General features: G+C 44.2%; 1 protein-coding gene across 1 annotated transcript in view; it reads left to right on the top strand.

Annotated features, from left to right (window-relative positions):
* The window catches only part of LOC142312880 (uncharacterized), a 280429-nt gene that overhangs the window by 109670 nt on the left and 145611 nt on the right, over window positions 1–25148 (top strand). The window contains 7 exon segments of the mRNA XM_075351864.1: window positions 12189–12326; window positions 12456–12635; window positions 12718–12841; window positions 12925–13022; window positions 13220–13310; window positions 16743–17746; window positions 21418–21525. Coding sequence (XP_075207979.1) covers window positions 12189–12326; window positions 12456–12635; window positions 12718–12841; window positions 12925–13022; window positions 13220–13310; window positions 16743–17746; window positions 21418–21525 — 1743 coding nt within the window.

Here is a 25148-nt window from a genome sequence, read left to right as displayed (position 1 = left end):
CATCGTATCCAATTCAAACTAAAGGCCACGTCTCACTAAGCGACATCGCTAGAGACATCGCTGCTGAGTCACGGGTTTTGTGACGCAACAGCGATCTTGCTAGCGATGTCGCTGTGTGTGACATCCAGCAACAACCTGGCCCTTGCTGTGAGGTTGCGGGTCGTTGCTGAATGTCCTGGACCATTTTCTTCAAAGGTGATGTCCTGCTGGGCAACACGCATCGCTATGTTTGACACTGTGTGACAGGGTCCCAATGACAGCAGAGATCGTTATACAGGTCGCTACTGCGACCTGTATCGTTACTGAGTCGTTGGTAAGATCTGACTGTGTGACATCTCACCAGCGACCTCCCAGCGACTTACCAGCGATCCTTATCAGGTCGCATTGTTTTCGGGATTGCTGGTAAATCGCTAAATATGACGGGGGGCTTAACACTGACCTACAAAGTCATCCATAATCTGTCTCCTCCGTATATCTCTGAGCTAATCTCTCGCTACACTCCAAAATGTAACATCCGGTCCTCCCAAGATCTCCTTCATTCCTCCGCTCTCATGCGCGCCTCATGCAACTGCCTCCAAGACTTTTCCCGAGCATCCACTGTCTTCTGGAATTCACTGCCTCAACACCTTAGACTATCTGCTACCCTTGCAAGCTTCAAGCCGAACTTGAAAACTCATCTGTTCAGAAATGCCTATAATCTTCAATGGCCTCACTGCTTCACCACCACCACCACCACCACCACCACCACAGCGGCCGGGTCACCACTGTGCGGATCTGCCATCCAACCTATACCACACCTACTGTCTCCTGCCCAAAATCCTATAGGACATAAGCCCGAAAGGGAAGGGTCCTCTTCCTTCTGTACCAGTCAGTCTATTGTATCTTGTATATACATTCTGTACATAACCCCTTCTCATGTACAGCACTGTGGAATTAATGGTGCTCTATAAATAAATATTATTATTATTATTGTTATTATTATTAATAATACTATTGTGGGTCATGCTAACGCATTTCTGCTGGTTGTGAGGCAAAAAAGAATTGTGTGTCGGGCAGAAATGAAAATGTACAGGATACCAGAAGTGAGGACGGAAATAGATCAGGAATAGAACAGAAACAGAAAGACTTGTATAGAAAAGTAAGTGAAAGGGAATCTATAGCACCAATAACTATACTGGAATATTCAAAATCTAGAGATCATTATCTCACAGTGATATTGCAGACCTCATGATATAATAGTAATTTTATTTGGAAGCTGATCCAAAGATAGAGCAGCGTTTATGAAGCTAATAAGTAAAATTTCTCAGAATATAACATATACACTGGAGATCAAAATTAGAGAACACACAATTTCCTAAATGTTGTGGTCATTAGGTAGTCTTATGTGATTATAGCCTAACATGAGTAAACCAGCAGTATTTTTAGCTTATTTTATAAATTGAATTTATTCTAAAGCTCATAATAAATATGTAAATGACATAAATGAAAAAGAACACTGATCAAAATTAGAGAACACTTTCAGATACCTGCAAGTTATTGGTGTTAATCTGGCACCTGGTGCTAATTTCCTTAATTATCTGAGAAACCCTATTACCTGGCAGCCTACTTTTCCAGTTTACACTGACTTTGCAAAAATGGTGTGCCGTTCCAAAGTGATAGAAACCCTCCAGCAGCAGGTTGCCCAGATGGCCAAAGGGGTGACTCTATCATCCATAGTAAGAGAACTTGGTCATTCCAAGTCTGTGATTTTGAGGAATATTGCATCTTTACAAGATCACAAACGTTTCCAAGTCCCCAAGAAGGCTGGTTGCCTCGAAAGACAAATGCAAGAGAGGACAGGATAATGCAGAGAATCTCCATGGGTAATCCTTTCAACACTGCAGTTGGAATTGCTTGCCCGTTCAGCATTGAAGAGGGTAAGGATCTGTCTCGTCATACAGTGTTACAACGACAATGTTTAAGACCATTTGAATTGAAAGCCCACTCTGCAGTGACCAAACCTCTCATTAGCAGAAAGAATCAGAAGGTTTTACCCACCTTTGGTGAGGAACATGTTGTGTGGACAGAGGAGAAGTGTTCTACAGTTCATTTTAGTGATGAAAGCAAGCTTAATTTATTTGGAAACATTATTGTGCCGCCCCCACGCCTGTAGCAGCCGGGCTGCTCGGATCCGGATCCGCTGTGTGGCTCGAGGGATCCTCCGGACCCAGGGGTCACGCGGACACGCCAAATGAAAAGGGGGACGTAGTTGTACGGGCTTGGCCGTATTCAGTTCGTGACGCCACCCACGGTGTGTGGTGAAGTGGGACACTACCGCTGCTGGTGGCTGGCCGCCGCGGCCGGTTGTACTCTGGTCCCCCACCCGGGCTGGTGGTCGCCGTCTATTCCTCTGCACTAGTTCTGTTGTTTGTTTAGACTTCCCGGTATGGAACACGGGAGTCTGCTCCCGGCTTTTTGTGTACCTGAGGAGCCGTGCCCGCTGACGCTGACCCATGGGATCTATGGACCTTGGCGGTTGCCCTATCCCTCTCTGTGGGTGGTTGTCTGCTTTTTGGACTTTGGTTGGGACAGGACCTATAATCCTGCCCTCAATCGGTTGATTAGCTAGGCCGTTGGTTCCGGTCCTGGCTTCAGGGTCCGAGTACCCCCTCTGTGCACGGTTTCCAGGTCGGGTCTCTGATGTCGGTATCGGCGGGCTCCAACCCTGTCCCGGTCCACCTCGGATCTCCGGCTGCCGTCTTCCCGTCGCCTGCCGACGGAGACCACCGTCTGCCACCTAGCCAAGGTACCAGGGCTCTAACCCTGGCACCGTTCAACTTGGACTTCTCCTCCACTGGAGCTACACCTAGCCCCAGCCTCCACTCCTCTCAACTTGAACTCTAGACTGCAACTCCAGACTTGAACTGCTTGTATTCCCGCCCCGGGCTGTCTAGACCCCTAGGTGGGCGTTCCTTAACCGCCTGGTCCTGCCCACTGGTGTGCCTGTCTTGCCGTGAGGGGGGTGACTAGGGTTTCAGGTCGGCTGTATGTAACCCTGTGAGGGAAGGTGTTATGCGGGGGCCTAATGTGTGACTACCTGGTTTTGCCAGGGCGTCACATTATGTTCATCGACAAACTGGGGAAAGACTGAGTGTGTTAAGAAGTCAGTGAAAGGCGGTGGAGGAAGTGTTATTATTGGGGGAACATTTTCTGCAGCAGGAGTTGGACCTCTGAACAGCTACATGGCAGAGTGAATGCAAGTGTGTATCAGAACCTTCTTCAACAACACGTGGCTCCTTATTTGCATTAATCACTCAATGAGCCAGAATTTTTATGCAGGACAATGCTCCCGGTCACATAGAAAAATGGGTAAAGCAGTTGCTTGAAACAGAAAACATTGGAACAATGAAATGACCAGCCCAGAGTCCTGATCTACCCCCAATAGAAAACCTCTGGAAAATCCTTGGTGATAAAGTTATGGCCAAGAAACCCACAACAGTCAAAGAACTGTGGAAGAGACTGGAAGAAGAGAGGACCAAAATCACTAGTGATGTCCTGTGGCTACAGGTATGCTGAAGCCATTCAAAACAATGGCCTGTACACGTCCCACTGATTGTGACTGTTGTTACCTTCAGAACATTTACTTATAATCTTTCTCTGTGCTACAGTCATTGTTCTCTAATTATGATCATCACGTTTTGGATAAAATAAAGGTTTTATGTTGAAAAACTTTGGAACTTTTGTAAAACTCTGTTCTAGTGGCATGGTGCACTCCTTACAATAAATCTTCAAATGTTAATTAATAGTTACTCAACCAATTGTCCAAAATAATTTAACCGCACTTCGGTACCATATTTCAACCAACTTTGTACATTTTTACATGTTCAATGAAGAAGTGACAATGTTAAAGAGTTTAAAAGCAATATTTTATTAATAAATATTAAAATACATAGATATACAGCAAGGGGAAAAAATGCTATGTGATGAATAAAATCATAAGGGCCACAGACAGAGAAAAATGTTGATGAAGTCCCATATATATCAAATTAAATAGGGACTAGAGTAACAAACACCTACATATCATTTGTGTACATGGGTTAAATGCCTTAGGAAATTCCACAATTGATGTGCTGATAAGATAATAATTCAAAGGGGCACCCAGTATAAATAATCAATAAATAAATAGTATAAGAATAATAAGACAAATATTCAAATGATCATTTTATGGGTTACAGCCAACCTCAAAAAAACAGCATGCCAATATAGTTGTACATAGGGAGGCAATAACACATAGTGCTGATAGTATATTTACCAGTATAGTAGGTGGTAGTAAGACAGTCTGTGACCCCTCACTCCGACACGTGTTTCGCTCAGTTGCTTTTTCAAGGAGCGCTCCTTGGCCGTAACCCATAAAATGATCATTTGAATATTTGTCTTATTATTCTTATACTATTTATTTATTGATTATTTTTTCTGGGTGCCCCTTTGAATTATTATCTTATCAGCACATCAATTGTGGAATTTCCTAAGGCATTTAACCCATGTACACAAATGATATGTAGGTGTTTGTTACTCTAGTCCCTATTTAATTTGATATATATGGGACTTCATCAACATTTTTCTCTGTCTGTGGCCCTTATGATTTTATTCATCACATAGCATTTTTTCCCCTTGCTGTATATCTCTGTATTTTAATATTTATTAATAAAATATTGCTTTTAAACTCTTTAACATTGTCACTTCTTCATTGAACATGTAAAAATGTTCAAAGTTGGTTGAAAAATGTTAATTAATGTAGATTTCATTATGTCTGGAAAAAAAGCAAGTGATCAGACATTGTTTGCTAATTTTGATCTCCAGTTTAAAACCCCAAGATTATAATAGAAAATAGTATATATCCATTCGGTCCACACACGTCGTACCCACAGCTCTGCTCTGTACACCTCACAAAACCTTCCCCTCATCCTGCACAGCGAGTCCTGCACACACTGAGGAGCTGACCATGTGACCCCTGACTCCTCCCCTCCATGTGACATCATCACAGGTCCTGTAAGCACAGAGCAGCCATATATCTAGTGTGCGGCTCTGCAGGTGGAGGTATGTGGAGATTCCCCATTACTGAGCACAGGACACATTAAAGGGAACCCTTCAGGTCCCCTATTCCCTTCAATCCCTGTAGACTGTGAGCCCTCGCGGGCACGGTCCTCTCTGCTCCTGTACCTGTCTGTGCTTTGTATTGTTTATGATTATTGTACTTGTCCCTATTATGTATACCCCTTTCACATGTAAAGCGCCATGGAATAAATGGCGTTATAATAATAAATAGTAATAATCCAGAGTCGGGGGTTCTCCTGACCCGAGCGTGACAGCTGCATAGAAATAGATAAGCTGTCACGCTCAGGTCAGGAGAGCCATCGGCCAGTCCCTGCACTGCATTCCAATCTAGGACTGATTTATACGGCCGCCAGACTGCGGCCTTAGTGGGATAGTTGACTCCATGTGTGAGTAATGCTGACCATACCTTCTCCATATTGAGCTATAGAAAGATTTTAATTCGTCAGTACAATGCAGTTTTAGTTCTTTTTAAAAACATTTTTCTTAATGCCAAAACTGTTATTTTTGTTATTTATTAGTTGGCTCATACAACATGTAATCCTATTATTGCTTAGGTAAACCCCCGCACTACCGTAGAGCACTATCCTTGCCAATCAGTGTTCGTAGTAACATGCAGTCTAGTAGACACGGCAAAAACAAAAACTGCATCTCCAATTTTAGCAAGTGTGAACAGGTGCTAGCTGCTAAAACCACACGAAACACAAAAGGTTTATCGGGTGAGGAAACTAAGTATTTGATACACTGCCGATTTTTGCAGGTTTTTCCACGTACAAAGAATGGAGAGGTCTGTAATTTTTATCGTGGGTACACTTCATCTGTGACAGACAGAATCCCACACCCAAAAAAAATCAGAAAATCACATTGTATGACTTTTAAATAATGTATTTGCATTTTATTGCATGTATTTGATCACCTACCAACCAGCAAGAATTGTGGCTCTCATAGACCTGTTATTTTTTCTTTAAGAATTCCTCCTACTCTGCACTCATTACCTGTATTAAATGCACATGTTTGCACTTGTTACTTGTATAAAAGACACCTGTCCATACACTCCAACCTCTCCACTATGGTCAAGACCAAAGAGTTGCATAAGCTTTGACGAGATACAGAAATAGCAAGCTGCTTGTTGAGAAGGCAACAACTGTTTGCACAATTATTAGAAAATGGAAGAAACACCAGATGACTGTCAATCTTACTCTATCTGGGGTTCCATGCAAGATCTCTCCTTGTTGGGGAAGGATAATTCTGAGAAAGGTCAGGAATCAGTCCACTACCCAGGAAAACCTGGTCAATGACCTGGTCAATGACCTGAAGAGAGCTGGGACCACAGTCTCAAAGATTACTGTTAGTTACACACTACCCTGTCATGGACTAAAATCCTGCAGGACAAGCAAGGTCCCCCTGTTCCCCGCTCCCACTAGAACATGTTCAGGCCCATCTCCAGTTCGCCATTGACCACCTAGATGACCCAGAGGAGACATGTGGTCAGTTGAGACTAAAATAGTACTTTTTGGTATCAACTCCACTTTCCATGTTTGGAGGAAGAAGGATGTACAGGAAACCTGTAGAACACTGTCCCAACCATGAAGCATTGGGATGGAAACATCATACTTTGGAGGTGCTTTTCTGAAAAGGGGACAGGTCGACTGCACCGTATTGAAGGGAGAATGGATGGGGTCATCTATCACAAGATTTTGGCCAACAACTTCCTTCCCTCAGTAAAAGCATTGAAGATGTGTTGTGGCTTGGTCTTTCAGCATGACAATGACCACAGCCAGGGCAACTAAAGAGTAGCTCAGTAAGAAGCATTTCAAGGTCCTGGAGTGGCCTAGCCAGTCTGCAGACCTGAATCCAATAGAAAATCTTTGGAGGGAGCTGAAACTCAATGTGGGCCAGTGACAGCCCTTAGTTAAAAGAAAAGTTTTTTTTTTACCATGTTAGCCATGAAATCGTTCTTCAGCTCTACAACAATAATAGGTTACAGCACAGGAAAGATGGGAAACAACCATAGGCGACTAATGTTAATGTAGTCTATGAAGGACTGTGGGAAAATGTGCTGAAAAAAGGTGTCGTTCTCATCATATAGTATTTATTAGAGATGCAGATTCCAGTGTAGACGACTGAGACATGAATTATGAAATTATAAAAAATGTCTTCTGCTGGAGTCTGAGGAAGAAACTGCTTGTTGTTGTTGTTCTGAAAGATATAGGTTTAATAAGTATATACAGTTAGGTCCATATATATTTGGACACTGACACAAATTTAGTATTTTTACCTCTTTACTGAAACATATATTCAAGTTATAGTTATATAATGGACATAAAGTCCTGAATTTTAGCTTTCATTTGATTTCATTTTCATTTTCATTTGGTATCCACATTAAAATCCGATGAAGGATTTTGGAGTTTCAGCTCCTTTACATGTGCCACCCTGGTTTTAAAGGGCTCAAAAGTAATTGGATAATTGACTCTCAGGCTGTTTCATGGGCCGTTGTGGGAAATTCCTTTGTTATTTAATTTTCAATTACGGACATAAAAGGCCTGGAGTTGATTTCAGGAGTGGTGCTTGCATTTTGAAGTTTTTGCTGAGAAGTAAACACCCAGTCAAAGGAGCTGTCCATGTAGGTGAAAGAAGCCATCCTTCATCTGTGAAAACAGAAAAAAAAAAATCAGAGAAATTGCTACAATATTAGAAGTGGCTAAATCTACAGTTTGGTACATCTTGAGAAAGAAAGAAAGCACTGGTGACCTCAACAATGCAAAAAGACCTGGACACCCACGGAAGACAACAGTGGTTGATGGTCACAGAATAATTACCATGGTGAAAACCCCTTCACAACATCTGACCAAGTGAACAACACTCTCCAGGATGTAGGCGTATCAATATCCAAATCTACCATAAAGGTAAGACTGCATGAAAGAAAATAGAGAGGTTCACTACACGGTGCAAGTTACTCATAAGACTCAAGAATATGAAGGCTAGATTGGACTTTGCAACAATTTTTTTTTTTTTTAAAAACCAGCACAGTTCTGGAAGAACATTCTTTGGACAGATGAAACCAAGGTCAACCTCTACCAGAATGATGGAAAGAAAAAAGTATGGTGAAGGCATTGTACAGCTCATGATCCACAGCATACCACATCATCTGTAACACACATCAGAGGCAATGTGATGGCTGGGCATACTTGGCTGTTAGTGGCACTTGGTCTCTAGTGTTTATTGATGATGTGACACATTACAGAAGCAGCTGGATGAATTCTGAAGTTTTCAGAGACATACTATGTGCTCAAATCCAGCCAAATGCAGCCAAACTGATTGGTCAGCGTTACATAATACAGATGGACAATGGAGCAAAACATAAAGCCAAAGCAACCCAGGTGTGGGGTGGTAGTCGTGGGCGAGGTAATTGTCTACCGCACCCTGGCTTGCTACATGAAAATGGGAGTCCTGGCTGGGTGTGTGGTGCAGTACAGTATCGATACACCTTTGCAGGCCGCATGTTGCCTATGGCTTTGGCCGGCCAGGACCAGATGGTACACAGTTCCAGAGAGGAAACCACAACTTTTTTATAAACACAAAATCTTTACTAAACAGATGGCTGATGATAACACTATACACACGAAAGTGAGCATATTGCTTTCCAGACCTATCATATCCATTAAAGAGTAACTCCAGACATATTCCTGCAGCGTGTTCATTCTCACATGTCCGTACACTTCCACATGAGCCTTAGTAATTCACCACCACCCAGCTCCACCTGACATCACCGTCCTCTCTGCGGCTTTGCGTCATATTCCTCTCTCGTAGAGATTGTGCCAATATGGCTGGACCAGGCTAATCGCCTCCTGACGCTTCTAGATCTGACACCCAGGACTCTCTATTCGACTCACACACTGTTTCTTCTAGGTCCGTCCCTTCTTGAGCTATAAGCCATTAAGGGCCGTACTGCTGAGTATCTCCCTTAGGGATCAGTCTCTCGGTCACTCACTTACTCAGTGTCTTCAGACTCGAATCCAGTCGCTCCTTATTGTAGATGGCTCTTTTTCTCTGCTCAGAATCTTACTGTCATGGCTCTTGGTCTCCTCTCCAGTTACATTCACCCGTAGCATGCGGCTCTGCTGCACCTCAGACCAGAGGTCTGTTTCTGTCATAGGCTGGGCCCTAACTCATGTTCCCACAGAAACCGTTTCTCTCCCTCAGCACTAGCTTCTCCCCTATAGGCTAATCCCAAGATCCCAACTATCAACTGTTCGTTGCCGGGCAGATTTAACCTTTCAGCTGCAGACCTATAATACCTTATTAAGCCTCCTATATTATATACTACATAGCATTACACATTATACCAGTACACATACATTACATCTTCAATACTGCTACACCTCTACATAGTAACATTCTCTACTCAGCTACATCTTATACATTACCATACCTTACACTATACATTTCTACATAACATTACTTTATATCTTATCACATATGTATATAATTAAGAACACATTTGGTGTCTTCAGGGGTAGGAACTCGACCACCATCTTACACTCAAATCCACCCAAATGCAACCAGACTGATTGGTTGGCGTTTCATAATACAGATGGACAATGGCCCAAAACATAAAGCCAAAGCAACCCAGGAGTTTGTAAAAGCAAAGAAGTGGAATATTCTGGAACGGCCAAGTCATTCACCGGATCTCAACCCAATAGAGCCGCATTTCACTTGTTAAAGACTAAACTTCAGACAGAAAGGCCCACAAACAAACAGCAACTGAAAACCGCTACAGTAAAAGCCGATAGAGCATTAAAAAGGAGGAAACACAGCGTCTGGTGATGGCCATGAGGTCAAGACTTCAGGCAGTCATTGCCAACAAAGGGTTTTCAGCCAAGTATTAGAAATTAACATTTTATTTCCAAATATTGAATTTGTCCAATTACTTTTGAGCCCCTGAAATGAAGGGATTGAGTTCAAAAAATGTTTTAGTTCCTCCCATTTTTATGCAATCAATTTGGTCTACCCACTGAATTAAAGCAGAAAGTCCAAACATCAACTGCTTCTGAATTCTTCTGTGTAAAATCCATTGTGGTAATGTTCAGAAGAAAAATGTTGTCTCTGTCCAAATACAGTCATATGAAAAAGTTTGGGCACCCCTATTAATGTTAACCTTTTTTCTTTATAACAATTTGGGTTTTTGCAACAGCTATTTCAGTTTCATATATCTAATAACTGATGGACTCAGTAATATTTCTGGATTGAAATGAGGTTTATTGTACTAACAGAAAATGTACAATCCGCATTTAAACAAAATTTGACAGGTGCAAAAGTATGGGCACCCTTATCAATTTCTTGATTTGAACACTCCTAACTACTTTTTACTGACTTACTAAAGCACTAAATTGGTTTTGTAACCTCATTGAGCTTTGAACTTCATAGGCAGGTGTATCCAATCATGAGAAAAGGTATTTAAGGTGGCCACTTGCAAGTTGTTCTCCTATTTGAATCTCCTATGAAGAATGGCATCATGGGCTCCTCCAAACAACTCTCAAATGATCTGAAAACAAAGATTATTCAACATAGTTGTTCAGGGGAAGGATACAAAAAGTTGTCTCAGAAATTTAAACTCAGTTTCCACTGTGAGGTACATAGTAAAGAAAATGGAAGAACACAGGTACAATTCTTGTTAAGCCCAGAAGTGGCAGGCCAAGAAAAATATCAGAAAGGCAGAGAAGAATGGTGAAAACAGTCAAGGACAATCCACAGACCACCTCCAAAGACCTGCAGCTTCATCTTGCTGCAGATGGTGTCAATGTGCATCGGTCAACAATACAGCGCACGTTGCACAAGGAGAAGCTGTATGGGAGAGTGATGCGAAAGAAGCCGTTTCTGCAAGCACGCCACAAACAGAGTCGCCTGAGGTATGTAAAAGCACATTTGGACAAGCCAGTTACATTTTGGAAGAAGGTCCTGTGGACTGATGAAACAAAGATTGAGTTGTTTGGTCATACAAAAAGGCGTTATTCATGCAGGCAAATAAACACGGCATTCCAAGAAAAGCACTTGCTACCCACAGTAAAATTTGGTGGAGGTTCCATCATGCTTTGGGCTGTGTGGCCAATGCCGGCACCGGGAATCTTGTTAAAGTTGAGGGTCGCATGGATTCAACTCAGTATCAGCAGATTCTTGACAATAATGTGCAAGAATCAGTGACGAAGTTGAAGTTACGCAGGGGATGGATATTTCAGCAAGACAATGATCCAAAACACGGCTCCAAATCTACTTAGGCATTCATGCAGAGGAACAATTACAATGTTCTGGAATGGCCATCCCAGTCCCCAGACCTGAATATCATTGAACATCTGTGGGATGATTTGAAGCGTGCTGTCCATGCTCGGCGACCATCAAACTTAACTGAACTGGAATTGTTTTGTAAACAGGAATGGTCAAATATACCTTCATCCAGGATCCAGGAACTCATTAAAAGCTACAGGAAGCGGCTAGAGGCTGTTATTTTTGCAAAAGGAGGATCTACAAAATATTAATGTCACTTTTATGTTGAGGTGCCCATACTTTTGCACCGGTCAAATTTTGTTTAAATGCAGATTGCACATTTTCTGTTAGTACAATAAACCTCATTTCAATCCATAAATATTACTCAGTCCATCAGTTATTAGATATATGAAACTGAAATAGCTGTTGCAAAACCCCAAATTGTTATAAAGAAAAAAGGTTAACATTAATAGGGGTGCCCAACCTTTTTCATATGACTGTATATATGGACCTAACTGTAGATATGAAGAAATAAACTCAGAATACTGTGAAATAATAAAAATAGTAATACTCACATTACTAATCTCGTGACTCTCCCAATATAATGCTGCTTAGCTGCCGACCCAACCGCCAGATGATCAAGTGATCCCTGCAAAATATCAGTGGCCGAAGCAGTGACTAACAAACAGTAATTGTTATGACGGAGACACTGTCTTTGTAAGCTTTTCCACTCGTGTCCCAGTCCATACAAGAGAAGAGAATACATCTTCTAAACATTATATTTCATCATAGGTTTCCCCTCAGGTTTTGCATGATTTTATATATTTTTTTTTCAGGTCCCTACACTCCTCTCAGATCTTCTATATAAGAGAATTTTGCTGATTAACCCGTCAAGGATGGATAAAGACAGAGACAAGATGACGAAAAGGATATTACACCTCACCTTAGAGATCCTCTTCCGGCTTACTGGAGAGGTGAGAGATTCTGATGACGTCACATTACATCATTCTTATCTATGGGAATAACAGATGGACAGAACTGGAGAGGTGAGGACTCTGGAAATGTCTGTAGTGAGATTTATTAATGTGTCTCTCCATAACCAGGATTACACAGTAGTGAAGAAGACCTCTAGTGATTGCTGTCAGGACCCTGTGCCTGAGGGATGGAGAAGACCCCTGAGTCCAATCACGGAGCCTCCACCTCACCCCCTGATACAGGAGGACATCAATGACCAGAAGATCCTAGAACTCATCTACAAGATGATTGAGCTGCTGACTGGAGAGGTGACACTGCTGGGAATGCTGGGACATTATATAGTAACACTATGAATGGATCGGAGGATGACAGTATCATTATATGTGTCAGGTTCCTATAAGGTGTCAGGATGTTGCCCTCTATTTCTCCATGGAGGAGTGGGAATATTTAGAAGGACACAAAGATCTGTATAAGGATGTCATGATGAAGGATCCCCAGCCCCTCACGTCACCAGGTAATAGACAGGACTAAATACACATGGCCTATAATTATCTGTATGTAAAGAATAAATTCAGACCCTTTATGTGTTTCCTCCAGTTCTATCCAGTAAGAGGACAATACCAGAGAGATGTCCCCGTCCTCTTCTTCCACAGGATTGTAAACAAGAAGAGCCTGATGTTCCTCAGGATGATCAGGTAGATGGAGAGAAGGTGTCATGAAATCTCCCTATGATGTGTAGACGGCTGTGAAGGTCTTGTGTTCAGTCTTGTTTTATCCCCCAGTATTATATGTTTTATACTTGTGTAATGAGAGCGGTGGAGATGGCAGGATTAGAGCTGATCATAGATGTGACTTCTCCATCTGTCTGTGACTTTTACAATATTTGTTTCAGGGTGAAGAATTGACCCATATTAATACTACAGAGACCTATTTGAGTTATGATGAGTGGTGTAAAGAGGAGATTCCAACATATGACTACCCAGGTAAGTAATGCCCGCTAAATTCAGAGAAGTTGCTGATTCTTTTGAGTTACTGGATTCTACAATTATGTATCGCTTCATTTTAGATTGTGTAACACAAATTTTGAAATCTTTTTCTTTTTTATTAATGCATTTTTATTGGTAACCTTTCAGTGGGTAAAACTGAAATGGAAGGGGCTAGAGCAGGGGCGGATTAAGAGTAGCCAGGGCCCCGGGAAGTTTAGAGGGTGTGCCCCCTTCACAATCACGATGTGTGAAAGATCGTGCGATAGGTCACGTGATTAACACACTGGTGCTCATCTACAGATGCAAAATGACAGAGAAAAGAGGCATTTTTTTCCTTTATTTAAAGAGCTATACGTAGCTATATACATAATAGAGGACACTTTTTAATAAGAAACGGCACTATATGTACCGTGTTTGCCTGAAAATTAGAAAATTAAATTATTTTTTGCACCATTAAAGGTGCTATGGCTTATTTTCGGAGTAGGGGTTATTCTCGTGGGAAACATGGGTTTGGGTTAAGTTTAACCCCCCAAAAAAAAGACCCCCCATATCCCAGCAGAATCATACTTATATCTTTGGCTGGTGATCCCAGCACTTATGCTCCACAGTGATCCTCCCTTGCTTCTGGCTGGCAGTCACACACACATCAGATCGGCGCACACACACACATCAGATCGCAAACACAATCACACACACCACATCCACTGATACCTAGTGCCTCCGGCCGGCAGAGGAAGCTAGGACACAGTTCCAGCTTTTTTACATTTTATCCCCTTTTTGTACGTAATATCATCTTACAATTAGCACCGTATAGTCATTTTTGACAACATCTTGTTGTAATGTTCCCTTCCTGGTCCCCATCTTGTAATAATGTCGCCATCCTGGTCCCTATCTTGTAGTAATGTCCTCCATCCTGGTCCTCTTCTTGTAGTAATGCTCCATCCTGCTTCCCACCTTGTCCCATCGTGCTCCTCATCTTGAAGTAATGTGCCCCATTCTGGTCCCCTTTTATGTATTAATGTCTCCATCCTGGTCCCCTTCTTGTAATAATGTCCCCATACTCGTCCCCTACTTTTAGCAATGTCCCATCCTGTAGTAATGTCCACTATTGTGCTATTATTCACATACACTTTAAAAAAAAAAAGATTCTGCTCAACTGTCCTCTGTTCCCTCAGTATCCTCTTTTCTGTTTCATGCGGCCCGCAAGCACAGTAGACTCTTTGCCAATCCCGGCCTGGTTCAGGTGGCCATCGACATCAGTGCTTGACATCAGTTGAATGTGCGACCTTGAAATTGAAATTTATTGCCAGCGCCGCACAGAGACAAGCTCCGTGCAAAGCTATACCACTGCAAGCAGCTGGCCAATCAGAGGCCAGCAGCTGACATCATATGCTGACATCAGCTGCTGACCTCTGATTGGCCAGCTGCGGGCAGTGGCATAGCTGTGCAGGGAGCTTGTCTCTGCACATCACCGGCAATACATTGAAATTGAATTTGTGTCTAAGCACGCACATTCAACTGAAGTAAAGCATTGACATCGGCGGGCCGCAATCGTTAATGGGTCTATGGCGCCTTTGGCCTGCATGAAACAGTCTCAGGGGTCACATGCGGCCTACATGTTTAAAACCCCTGGTGTAGGTTGAACAACTTCAACGCATTACTTACCTGTTGCCATGTCCATGTTTTTATAGAATTATACAAAAACTAAAGGTGAGTGGTTACCTTACTCCTCACCTACTATGCTTGTTCATCGGATAAGACCTTAGTGTACTTAGTGTCCTCATGTCTCCTAAAATTGCCCCATTGGCTGTACGTTTACACTGATGGGTAAGAAAAATCACAGATGGAGTCCGGTTATACACAGACGTCGGGCTGGTGGATAGGTAAGCCAAGGGATGCAGGTCTGATGGAAGTTAAGGTCAATATCCAGCAGCAGTTCAAGTCCCAATAAGTCAGGCAAAAGAGAAAAGTCACACTATGAAGGTTAGCAATAACTGGATACTCAGATGTGGGGAGAATCCAAAATCAGATCAAGTAACAAGCCAGGCCAAAACCAACCAACAAACACTTATTTGTTTCTCTTTATTAGTGATGAGAGAACCCGCAGATATCCGGATTGGCAGGTCCAACCGGATTTAATAAAAAGAAGAAAAAAAAAAGATTCAGACCCGGAATTAATTCCAGATATCTGTCCGGAAGCCGATCCCCATAAAAGTCTACGGGGACTATAATCATGGCTCCTGTGTCTTCAGAGTACATGTAGTTGATTTGGAGTGTATGTGATTGACACTTAGTACCATGTTTCCCCGAAAATAAGGCCTAGCAGGAATTTTCAGTATTTTTGGCGTAAGGCTTAAATATAAGCCGTACCCCAAAAATAAGTTCTAGTCGCGGTTCAATAATGAAGTGTCTGTGCAGCTAAAAAAGTTAAATAATTCTACAGGACACTTCATTATAGAAAGCAGACACCCCCAAAAGAGAGAAGACAGAAGACCCCACAATCCTACTTACCAGACGCCAAAAGGGAGGACTAGCAGTGGAATGCACACATCAGATCGCACACACACACACATCAGATCACACACACACACACACACATCAGATCGCGCACACACTTCAGATCGCACACACTCCCACATCAGATCGCGCACATCAGATCACACCCACACACATCAGATCGCACACCCACATCAGATCACACACACTCCCACATCAGATTGCACACGCATCAGATCGCACACACAATCACACATCAGATTGCACGTGCACACACACTCACCACATCCAACAATACCGATTGCTTCTGGCTGGCAGACGATCCTGGGATGCAATTCAGTTGAGCGGCACTAGGACCTGCGGTGGAGTGCATCGATGAGTTCCACCACAGGTCCTCTATGCATTCCACCACACTGCGTCGAAGGCAGGAGGACCTGGAAGTGATGCAGATGCCCAGGTTATGGTAAGTATGAGTGACCTGGAAGGGAGGTTTGCACTTTTAGGGGGGAAAACTTTCCCCCAGCTGTGTTTCCCCGAGAATAAGCCCTAGCGCATTTTTTGGGGCAAAAAAAGAAATAAGATATGGTTTTATTTTTGAGTAAACACGGTAGCATTGACTTACCAATACTTTTATGGGCCTTTACTAAACGTTCTACCAGGAAAGGTTGGTGATACGCGCAAAGAAACATAAACCTATGACAAAACTTCAGATAAGTGAAAAATTGAAAGAGCATAATATGGTGATCTAACATAATAATGTACTAGTCCCTGTTTTGACATTTACCGTTTTCAGGTTTTACCTACTCAATTGAATTTTACCATAACATGTTTAGAAATGCTTCTATGGAATTGCATTAAAAAATGTAATATTGTAACAAATAATTTCATTCCACGTTATTGAAGAAAAGCATAATCCGTTTTTATTTTTGCCAGATGGCTGTAGCAGAAGCTCAGAGGACCATCTGTTATTTTCACATATTAAAGCAGATGATCGAGGTGTCACACCAGATTTATATGAAGAGCATATCATTATTCAGACTATACCTCCAAGTCTTCACATCAAAATGCTTTCAGCTGATCCTTTTCAACAAGTGTTGTCTTCTGATTTATCACAGACTATTCATCACAGTAAATTTAAGAGAAGGGATGTTGAAAATCAAAGGACTCACACAGGGGAGAAACCATATCTATGCTCAGATTGTGGGAAATGTTTTACCCAGAAAGGAGATCTTGTTAGACATCAGAGAACTCACACAGGGGAGAAGCCATATCCATGTTCCGAATGTGGGAAATGTTTTACACAAAAAGGACATTTTCTTAAACATCAGAAAATTCACACAGGAGAGAAGCCTTTTTCATGTTCCACATGTGACAAGTGTTTTGCAGAGAAAGGAGATCTTGTTAAACACCAGAGAATTCACACAGGGGAGAAACCATTTTCTTGTCTAAAATGTGGAAAATGTTTTTTTGATAGATCACATCTTCACTCACATCAAAAAATTCACACAGGGAACAAGCCTTTTTCATGTTCCGAATGTGAGAAGTGTTTTATAGAAAAAGGAGATCTTGTTAAACATCAGAGAATTCACACCGGGGAAAAACCATTTTCTTGTCCAGAATGTGGCAAATGTTTTTGTGATAGCTCATATCTTCGCTCACATCACAGAATTCACACAGGGGAGAAACCATTTTCATGTCCAGAATGTGGGAGATGTTTTACAAGGAAATCACACCTGGTTATACATCAGAGAATTCACACAGGGGAGAAACCATTTTCATGTACAGAATGTGGGAAATGTTTTTATGATAGATCACATCTACGCTCACATCACAGAATTCACACAGGGGAGAAACCCTTTTCATGTCCAGAATGTGGGAGATGTTTTACAAAGAAATCACACCTGATTATACATCAGAGAAGTCACACAGGAGAAAAAACATCTTGACAACTTGTATAGGTAGGAAGCTAAATTATTATGCAAATTGGATTTAAGTATGAGACTCATAAAGATTTTATTTTTTGTTTTTCAAGTAAACTCCTAGATGGTAGTGTGGCTCAGAGTTATTTGGATCACTGAAATCAATCTGAAATACTGGTGATTATTTGTTTTCCAAGTGAGCCCAATTAATGGGAAAGTACTGAATAAGGATTTTCCACATTATTACATAAAGAATCTTTCTGCTGCTGAAAAGCATCAAGTAGTCCAATGCCTTAGACAATGTATGAAAACATTAGATATGTCATGAAAATTTAAGCGTGATCATTTTACTGTGAAGACATTTGTAGCTGATACACAGTGCAGATAAAGGCATAATGAGGAACGTTTCTGCCACACAAATTCATTGGATTCAGAAAGCAGCTGCTAAAATACCATTATAAAGCAGCAAACATGTATTTGAAGCTGCTTGTGCTTCTGGAGTCCCATAAACCTCAAGTTGTAGGATGCTCCAGAGTCTTACACTTTTGCATAAACCTACTATTCTGCGACCCCGTAGACCAGGGGTGGGGAACCTTTTTACTACCGGGGGCCAGTTGGCAATTTCTACCAACCTTCGGGGGCCGCACCAAATTATCAATGTGAAATTAACCCTGCTATATATGGTCAAACAATTAATTAACTCACCCCTACTGTGGTGGCTGGAGCTGCTTTTCTCTTTGATGTGGCTGTGATGTTTGATGATACTAATCATGTTGCTTCTGACAACTGCTTTTCCAGGTTTGTCTCGGTGTGGAGTGCAGTCAACTCTTTGTATATACAACACAGGAGACGCTGGAGGAACATACATCACAGGAGGGGCTGGGGGCATATACATCACATAGGAGACGCTGGGACTGACGTATACACATCAGATAGGAGACGCTGGGACTGCTGTATATACATCACAGGAGATACTGGAGGCACATATATCACATGAGGAGCTGGGAACATATATATACCCCCTGTGATGTAAATGCCCCCAGCCCCTCCTGTGTTGTGTATGTCCCCAGTGTCTCCTGTGATGTGTATGCCCCCAGCATGTCCTGGGAATACACATCACAGGAGACGCTGGAGGCAAACACAACACAAGAGGGGCTGGGGAGTATACACAACACAAGAGGGGTTGGTGGCATAAACAACGCAAGAGGCTGGGGGGCGTACACAATGCAAGAGGGGCTGCTGGGTCGTACACAACGCAAGAGAGGCTGCTGGGGTGTACACAACGCAAGAGGGGATGCTAAGGTGTACACAACACAAGAGGGGCTTCTGGGGCGCACACAACGCAATAGGGGCTGCTGGGGTGTGCACAACGCAAGAGGGGCTAGGGGTCATACACAATGCTAAAGGGGCTGGGGGCACAGACATCACTGTGGGGGAGGGAGACATCGCTGGGGGGGAGGGAGACATCGCTGGGGGGGCAGAGACATCACTGGGGGGCAGAAACATCACTGGGGGGGCAGAAACATCACTGGGGGGGCCGAGACATCACTGGAGGGAATGGGGGCACGGACAGCACTTTCAGAGCACAGACATGACTGGGGGAACACAATACTGGGGGTTATACACAGCATTGGGAGGGCACACGGCACGGGGCAGGCTGCACAAAGCACTTGCAGAGCCCTGACATCACTGGGGGGACACAGCACTGAGCGTTGCACACAGCTCTGGGGGGTGGTAGACAGAACTGGAAGGCCCCAAAGCACTGGATGGTCACAAAGGGCAGGCGCCGGACACACAGTGCAGGAGTGCAGGCGCCGGACACACAGTGCGGGAGTGCAAGCACCGGACACACAGCGGTGGGAGTGCGGGCGCCGGGCACACAGCGGTGGGAGTGCGGGCGCGGGGCACACAGCGGCGGGAGTGCGGGCGCCGGGCACACAGTGCAAGAGTGCAGGCGTTGGGCACACAGCTATAGTGCCGTACAGGAGGAGGCGGCACTATCTGTACCTACATCTTGTACAGGGGGAGGAGGCAGCACTCTCTGCACCTAGATCCCGTGGAGGGGGAGGCGGCACTTTTCTCAGAGGTGCGGGCACACACACACACCGCTGAGCACGCTGACACTGAACAGCGGCGCATGTGGTGAATTGAAAGGCCGGCAAACTACAAGACTTCAGCGCCAGACCCAGCACTGCAGCCCCCGGGAATCTGCCGGGGGCCGCATAAAAGGTCATCGCGGGCCGTATGCGGCCCGCGGGCCGGAGGTTCCCCACCCCTGCCCTAGACTGTCTTCACAAGCAGAAATAGTTGCAGTGGGCCCACACATACATGAAGACTCATTTTAAAACATTCCTCATTACTGATGAGTGCCATGCAACTCTGGATTGTCCAGACGGATGGAGTAGTGGATGAATGGAGGATGACCACCATGTTACAACAAGGCCATGGCTCCAGCAAGAAGGTGGCTGAGTCATGCTTTGGGCTGGAATCATGGGGAATGGGTTAGTAAACCCCTTAAGGATCCCTGAATGTGAGACAATAACCTAGCAAAATCATAAAGAGTTTCTGACTGACCATTTTCTTCCATGGTAGAAAAAGAAGAATCATGCCATCTATAGCAATTTTATCTTCATGCTGACAATGCAACGTTTCATGCTGTAAAGAATAGTTCTGAGTCATTGGCTGCTATGGGTATAAAAGGAGATTAACTCATGGTGTGGCCACCAGCCTCCTCTGACCTCATCCTTATTGAGAACCTTTAGATATCATCAAGCAAAAGATCTGAAAGTGCCAGGCTGTTCACATCACAACAGTAGCTCTGGGAGGCTATTCTGATATCCGCCAAAGTAATTGAAGCAGAAGCTATCTAAAAACGCATAAGTTCAATGGTTACAATAATTCTGAAGGTAATATCAAAGAGAGGTCCTAATAACATGTAGTTTGGACTAAGATGTTTTTGATTGGAAAAGCTTTTGATTTCAACAAATATGACCTCTTAATGCTGCAAATGTAACAAATGACAATTTTTAGTTCTTTAAATACTATAAAACTGTGTTGTGCATAATTTTATACAGTGCATTTTGAATTTTTTAGTTTTAGTTTATAACTGGGTGATTTGTCCAATAATATGATGTAAGCTCTAACGTAGAATAGTAATGGTTTATACTCTTAACTCTAATCATGATTTCAACATTATAGTGACTTAATTACATTGACCATGTAAAAAAATAAGAAAAAAAACAGTGATTGCATAATAATTAGGAACGCGGTGTAAACATCGGTTAACGAAAAGCAGATAAAATCCTATTTGCTTCCCCTTTATATCCTCCACATATATATAAGAGTTTTATATTTATATGGTATACAGCAGGCTACAAAAGTTTGGTAGGGGTGGAAAAAATGCTGCAAAGTAAGAATTCTTTCAAAATTAGAAGTGTTAATAGTTTGTTTTACCAAGGGACTAAATGCAAAGGGAGTGAAGAAGAGAAATCCAGATCACATCAATATTTGGTGCTTCCGACCTTTGCCTTCAAAACAGCATAAAAAGATCAATTTTTCTCGATAAACTTTTACTTGCACAGGCTTTTGAAGGCATTCGGCAGATTGTTCCGAACATTTTGTAGAACTAACCACAGATCTTCTATGGATGTCTTTTATGCAAAACCTGTTGTCTCTTTATGTGATCCCAGGCAGATCATTTTGAGATTAAGGCTCTTTGGGGGCTGGATCATCACTTCCAGAAATCCTTGTTCTTTATGGTGAAGATAGTTCTTACTGATATTGCCTGTGTTTTTGAGGTCAGTGGTCTACTCCAGAGTAGGTCTCGCTGATGGTGTTACATGATAAATAAACATCTTCCTGTATTTCTCTGCATTTATGAATCATAGTAGGAACTCGACCGTTAAAATAAGTTGGATGCGGGGGCGTGTCCAGGATGCTGAGCTGAGTGGACGTGGGGAAGAGGAGCTCCTGTTGACCCTCAGCTAAATCAGCACTTATCATAAGCACAAACCTACTCACCGGCTCTCAGGATGGGACCACGGAGGATTAAACCGTCGCAGCAGGCATCGGTGGCCCCCCCGCTGCACACCACGGCGCTGGATACTTTCTTGGGCCTGAAACAGGGTCCAGGGGAGGCCCGGACGCCATCTTTCCAGGAGCATGGAGGGGAAATGGAGGCACCGGCCCGGCCTGCTATGCAGCAAGAGAAGGAGGAGTGGGTGAGCGGGGACACAGGGGGGAGTGGAGGAGTCCCTGCAGCAGATCCAACAGGGGATGCCTTGGCTCAGCAGCCCTGCACTGCATCGGATGCTCAGGCACAGCAGCAGCAGGCCCAGGAGCACATAGTGGCGGTGGGAGATAAGGTGGAGGTCGGGGGGCAGCCCTCCCCACTGCCAGGAGAAGAAGGGACTGCAGCTACAGCTGGTAATATCAGGGAACAGAGCAGCCTGCTTCCCCCCTCTGGGCCTCGGTGTGGAGATCAACTTCCCCAGCTTCCCCAGCACCAGACTAAAACTCCAGCGTCTATTACTGCAGGTGCTCACCTTAAAGGGCCAGACACCTCCTATAAGGACATGCATGATTTCATAAGTAAACTTCCTTCTAAAGAGGACTTTCAATGCCTCATACGTGAGGTTAAAGCAACTTGCAGGTCAGAAATAGCTGAAGTGAGGAGAGATTTGCAGCAATTGTCTGGCAGAATTGAATCCCTGGAGGAAGAGCATGACATCACCAGATCCCATGTATCAGAATTACACAAACTGGCAACATCGCAACAAAAAATAATGGAGGATATGCAGTCTCACATAGAGGATCTCGACAACAGAGGACGCCGTTGCAATGTCCGTGTGAGGGGGGTCCCAGAGTCAGATGGGCCCGAGGACACAAACTCCATACTACAATCCATCTTTAATGAAGTGTTGGACGCTCCCCCTTCTAACATCATCAAGCTGGACAGGGCACACAGGGCTTTACAGCCGAAGAATTTATCCACCCAACCCCGGGACATCATTTGTTGCATTCACGACTTCTCCACCAAAGAACTGATCATGGCTAAGGCTAGAATGAGGCGCACGGCACCTGTGTTCAATGGCAAGGAAATCCAGCTTTTCCCGGATCTTTCTCGCATCACACTCCAGAAAAGGCGGCACCTCAAACCCCTCCTCACGAGCCTGAATGAGCACCAGGTTCAATACCGCTGGGGTTACCCGTTTGCACTTACAGCGCGCAGAGGGGGTAAATCGGCGACCCTTCGCACTCCAGCAGATACCACTCTGTTCTGTGAAGCACTGGACATTCCAGCGGTCTGTATCCCAGATTGGGACTTGCAAAGGTTGGAAGGGCCGCCCCCTCCCGTGTGGTCCAAGGTGAGGGGTGGAGGGCGTGGGGCTTTGGGGGGGAGAGGAGGTAGGGGCCGCGGGTCGCCCCCCTCCCCGGCTCACCGTTGAGGACACTTCTTAACCTGGTTGGTGCCTATTTCTTATACCCTCTGAGTTCCAGTGGCTGAGCATGCTTTGTGATACTGTGACTCTCTCTACAGCAAGCCTCTGACTGTCCATTGTGTCATCTGCGGCCCTCTGGGTCTGTTGAGCTGCATAAGGGGGGGGGCTGTAGCCACAATGATGCCGTGGGTGGTAGGGGGGTTGGCGGGAGCCCGGTCCCCTTACTTGGAGTTAGTGGTTGAGTTTTTTTGTTTTGTTTTTTTTCCCTTGTTTCCTTTTGGCACGGGCCCGTGCCCACTGGACTGACCCCCGTGGGAGGGCTACTGGGGAGTGAGGTGGGTGGCTCTCTTAGCTCAGACGGGTTGGGGAACCTCCCTCTAGGTCTCTCCCTTCCGGGTTGACCCCCCGGGAATCTATGCCTAAGGTTTATGCATTTTGGTTAATGTTCTTAATTCATGTTCATTTCTATGTTTGTCCTTGTCTTCCCCCCTCCCCGATGTTTTTTCCTTATGTGTCCTTTCAGGTACCACCCCTTCTAGAGTCCCTGGGAGCTGCGGCCCTTTGTCGTATGGACCATCTCCTCTGGCCGGCTTCACAGGGGAAGTCATGCCCCCGACGGTATAGGTGTGCCATTAGCTTTTTCTTACTTCTAAGTTTTAGATATGACCCGCATTATCTCTCTTAACGTAAAAGGTCTGAATTCACCCCGTAAGAGGAAATTGCTGCTACAGGAACTGAAAACATCAGGTGCAGACATAGCCTTTATCCAAGAAACACATTTTGTGGAATCAAACACTTTCAAATTTGCGTCCCACCGCTTTCCCATCCATTACTCGGCTTACTCGGGCTCCAAGAGGGGGGGAGTTGCTATTTTAATATCCTCCAGTTGTCCTCTACAAATTACGGGTTCTCACTGCGATCCAGAGGGTAGATATGTGATTCTGGAGGGCCAACTGGGGGGATCCCCGCACATACTGGCCAACATTTATGCACCTAATGAAGGGCAGATACGCTTTCTTAAGAAAATACTCGATCTGATAGGCGGACTGGCACCGGCCTCTACGGTGTTGGGGGGAGACTTTAACATCCCTTTTTCGGAGGTGGCCGACAGACTCTCTGTGGGTGGACACCCTCCATCGGGTGCTTTGAAAAATTTGTCCCGGGACTTTCGTAGGCTCATTAGATCAGGGGCTTTATACGACGCTTGGAGGGTGGACCACCCGGGAGAGAAGGCCTTTTCCTTCTACTCGCATCCGCATCAGACGCACACCAGAATAGACTATTTTTTCATTGACTCACAGCTGCTGGGGCGTCTTGAGAGGGTGGAAATGGGATCCATTACGTGGTCAGACCATTCCCCACTCATAATGGACTTCAAGAAAGATGGTCCTCGACCTAGGCCTCAGCATTGGCGCCTTAATGAATCTCTGATCAAAAATCCCGACACTAGGGCCTTTTTAAATAAGCAACTGGTCGAATTCTTTCAGTTGAACACGGGCACGGTCACGTCGCCGGCAACACTCTGGGAAGCTCACAAGGCAGTGATGAGGGGACTATGCATTAGAGAGGGCGCCAGGGCTAAAAAGAATGCCACAAGCCAGCGGGACTCTATAACGGCCCATCTTAAGCTACAGGAGGGGAGACTGGCGGCTGCCCCATCACTGACTATTCTTAGGAGAGTCATCAGCCTTAGGGAAAAGTTGAGAGACTTGGCAATTGGCAGAGCAGAAAAATTGCTAACCTTTTCCAAACAAAGATACTATGAAAGGAGTAATAAGGCTCATACCTTACTCGCCAGGCAGCTTAAGGAGCGCGCTATATCCTCATGCCCTCAGGCTCTGCGCGACGAAAAGGGCACTATCCACTATCACCCCGCTTCAATAGCTGACATTTTTTTCAATTACTACAACAAGCTTTATAACCTTCCGGTTCCCCCGGGCATGGCTTCGCGCGGGGCTGGGGCACTTGGGGACTATTTT

The sequence above is a fragment of the Anomaloglossus baeobatrachus genome, chromosome 5, assembly GCF_048569485.1.
Source record: "Anomaloglossus baeobatrachus isolate aAnoBae1 chromosome 5, aAnoBae1.hap1, whole genome shotgun sequence".
NCBI lineage: Eukaryota > Metazoa > Chordata > Amphibia > Anura > Aromobatidae > Anomaloglossus > Anomaloglossus baeobatrachus.
The sequence above is the reverse complement of the archived record's forward strand: the minus strand, read 5'-3'. Positions and strand labels throughout refer to the sequence as shown.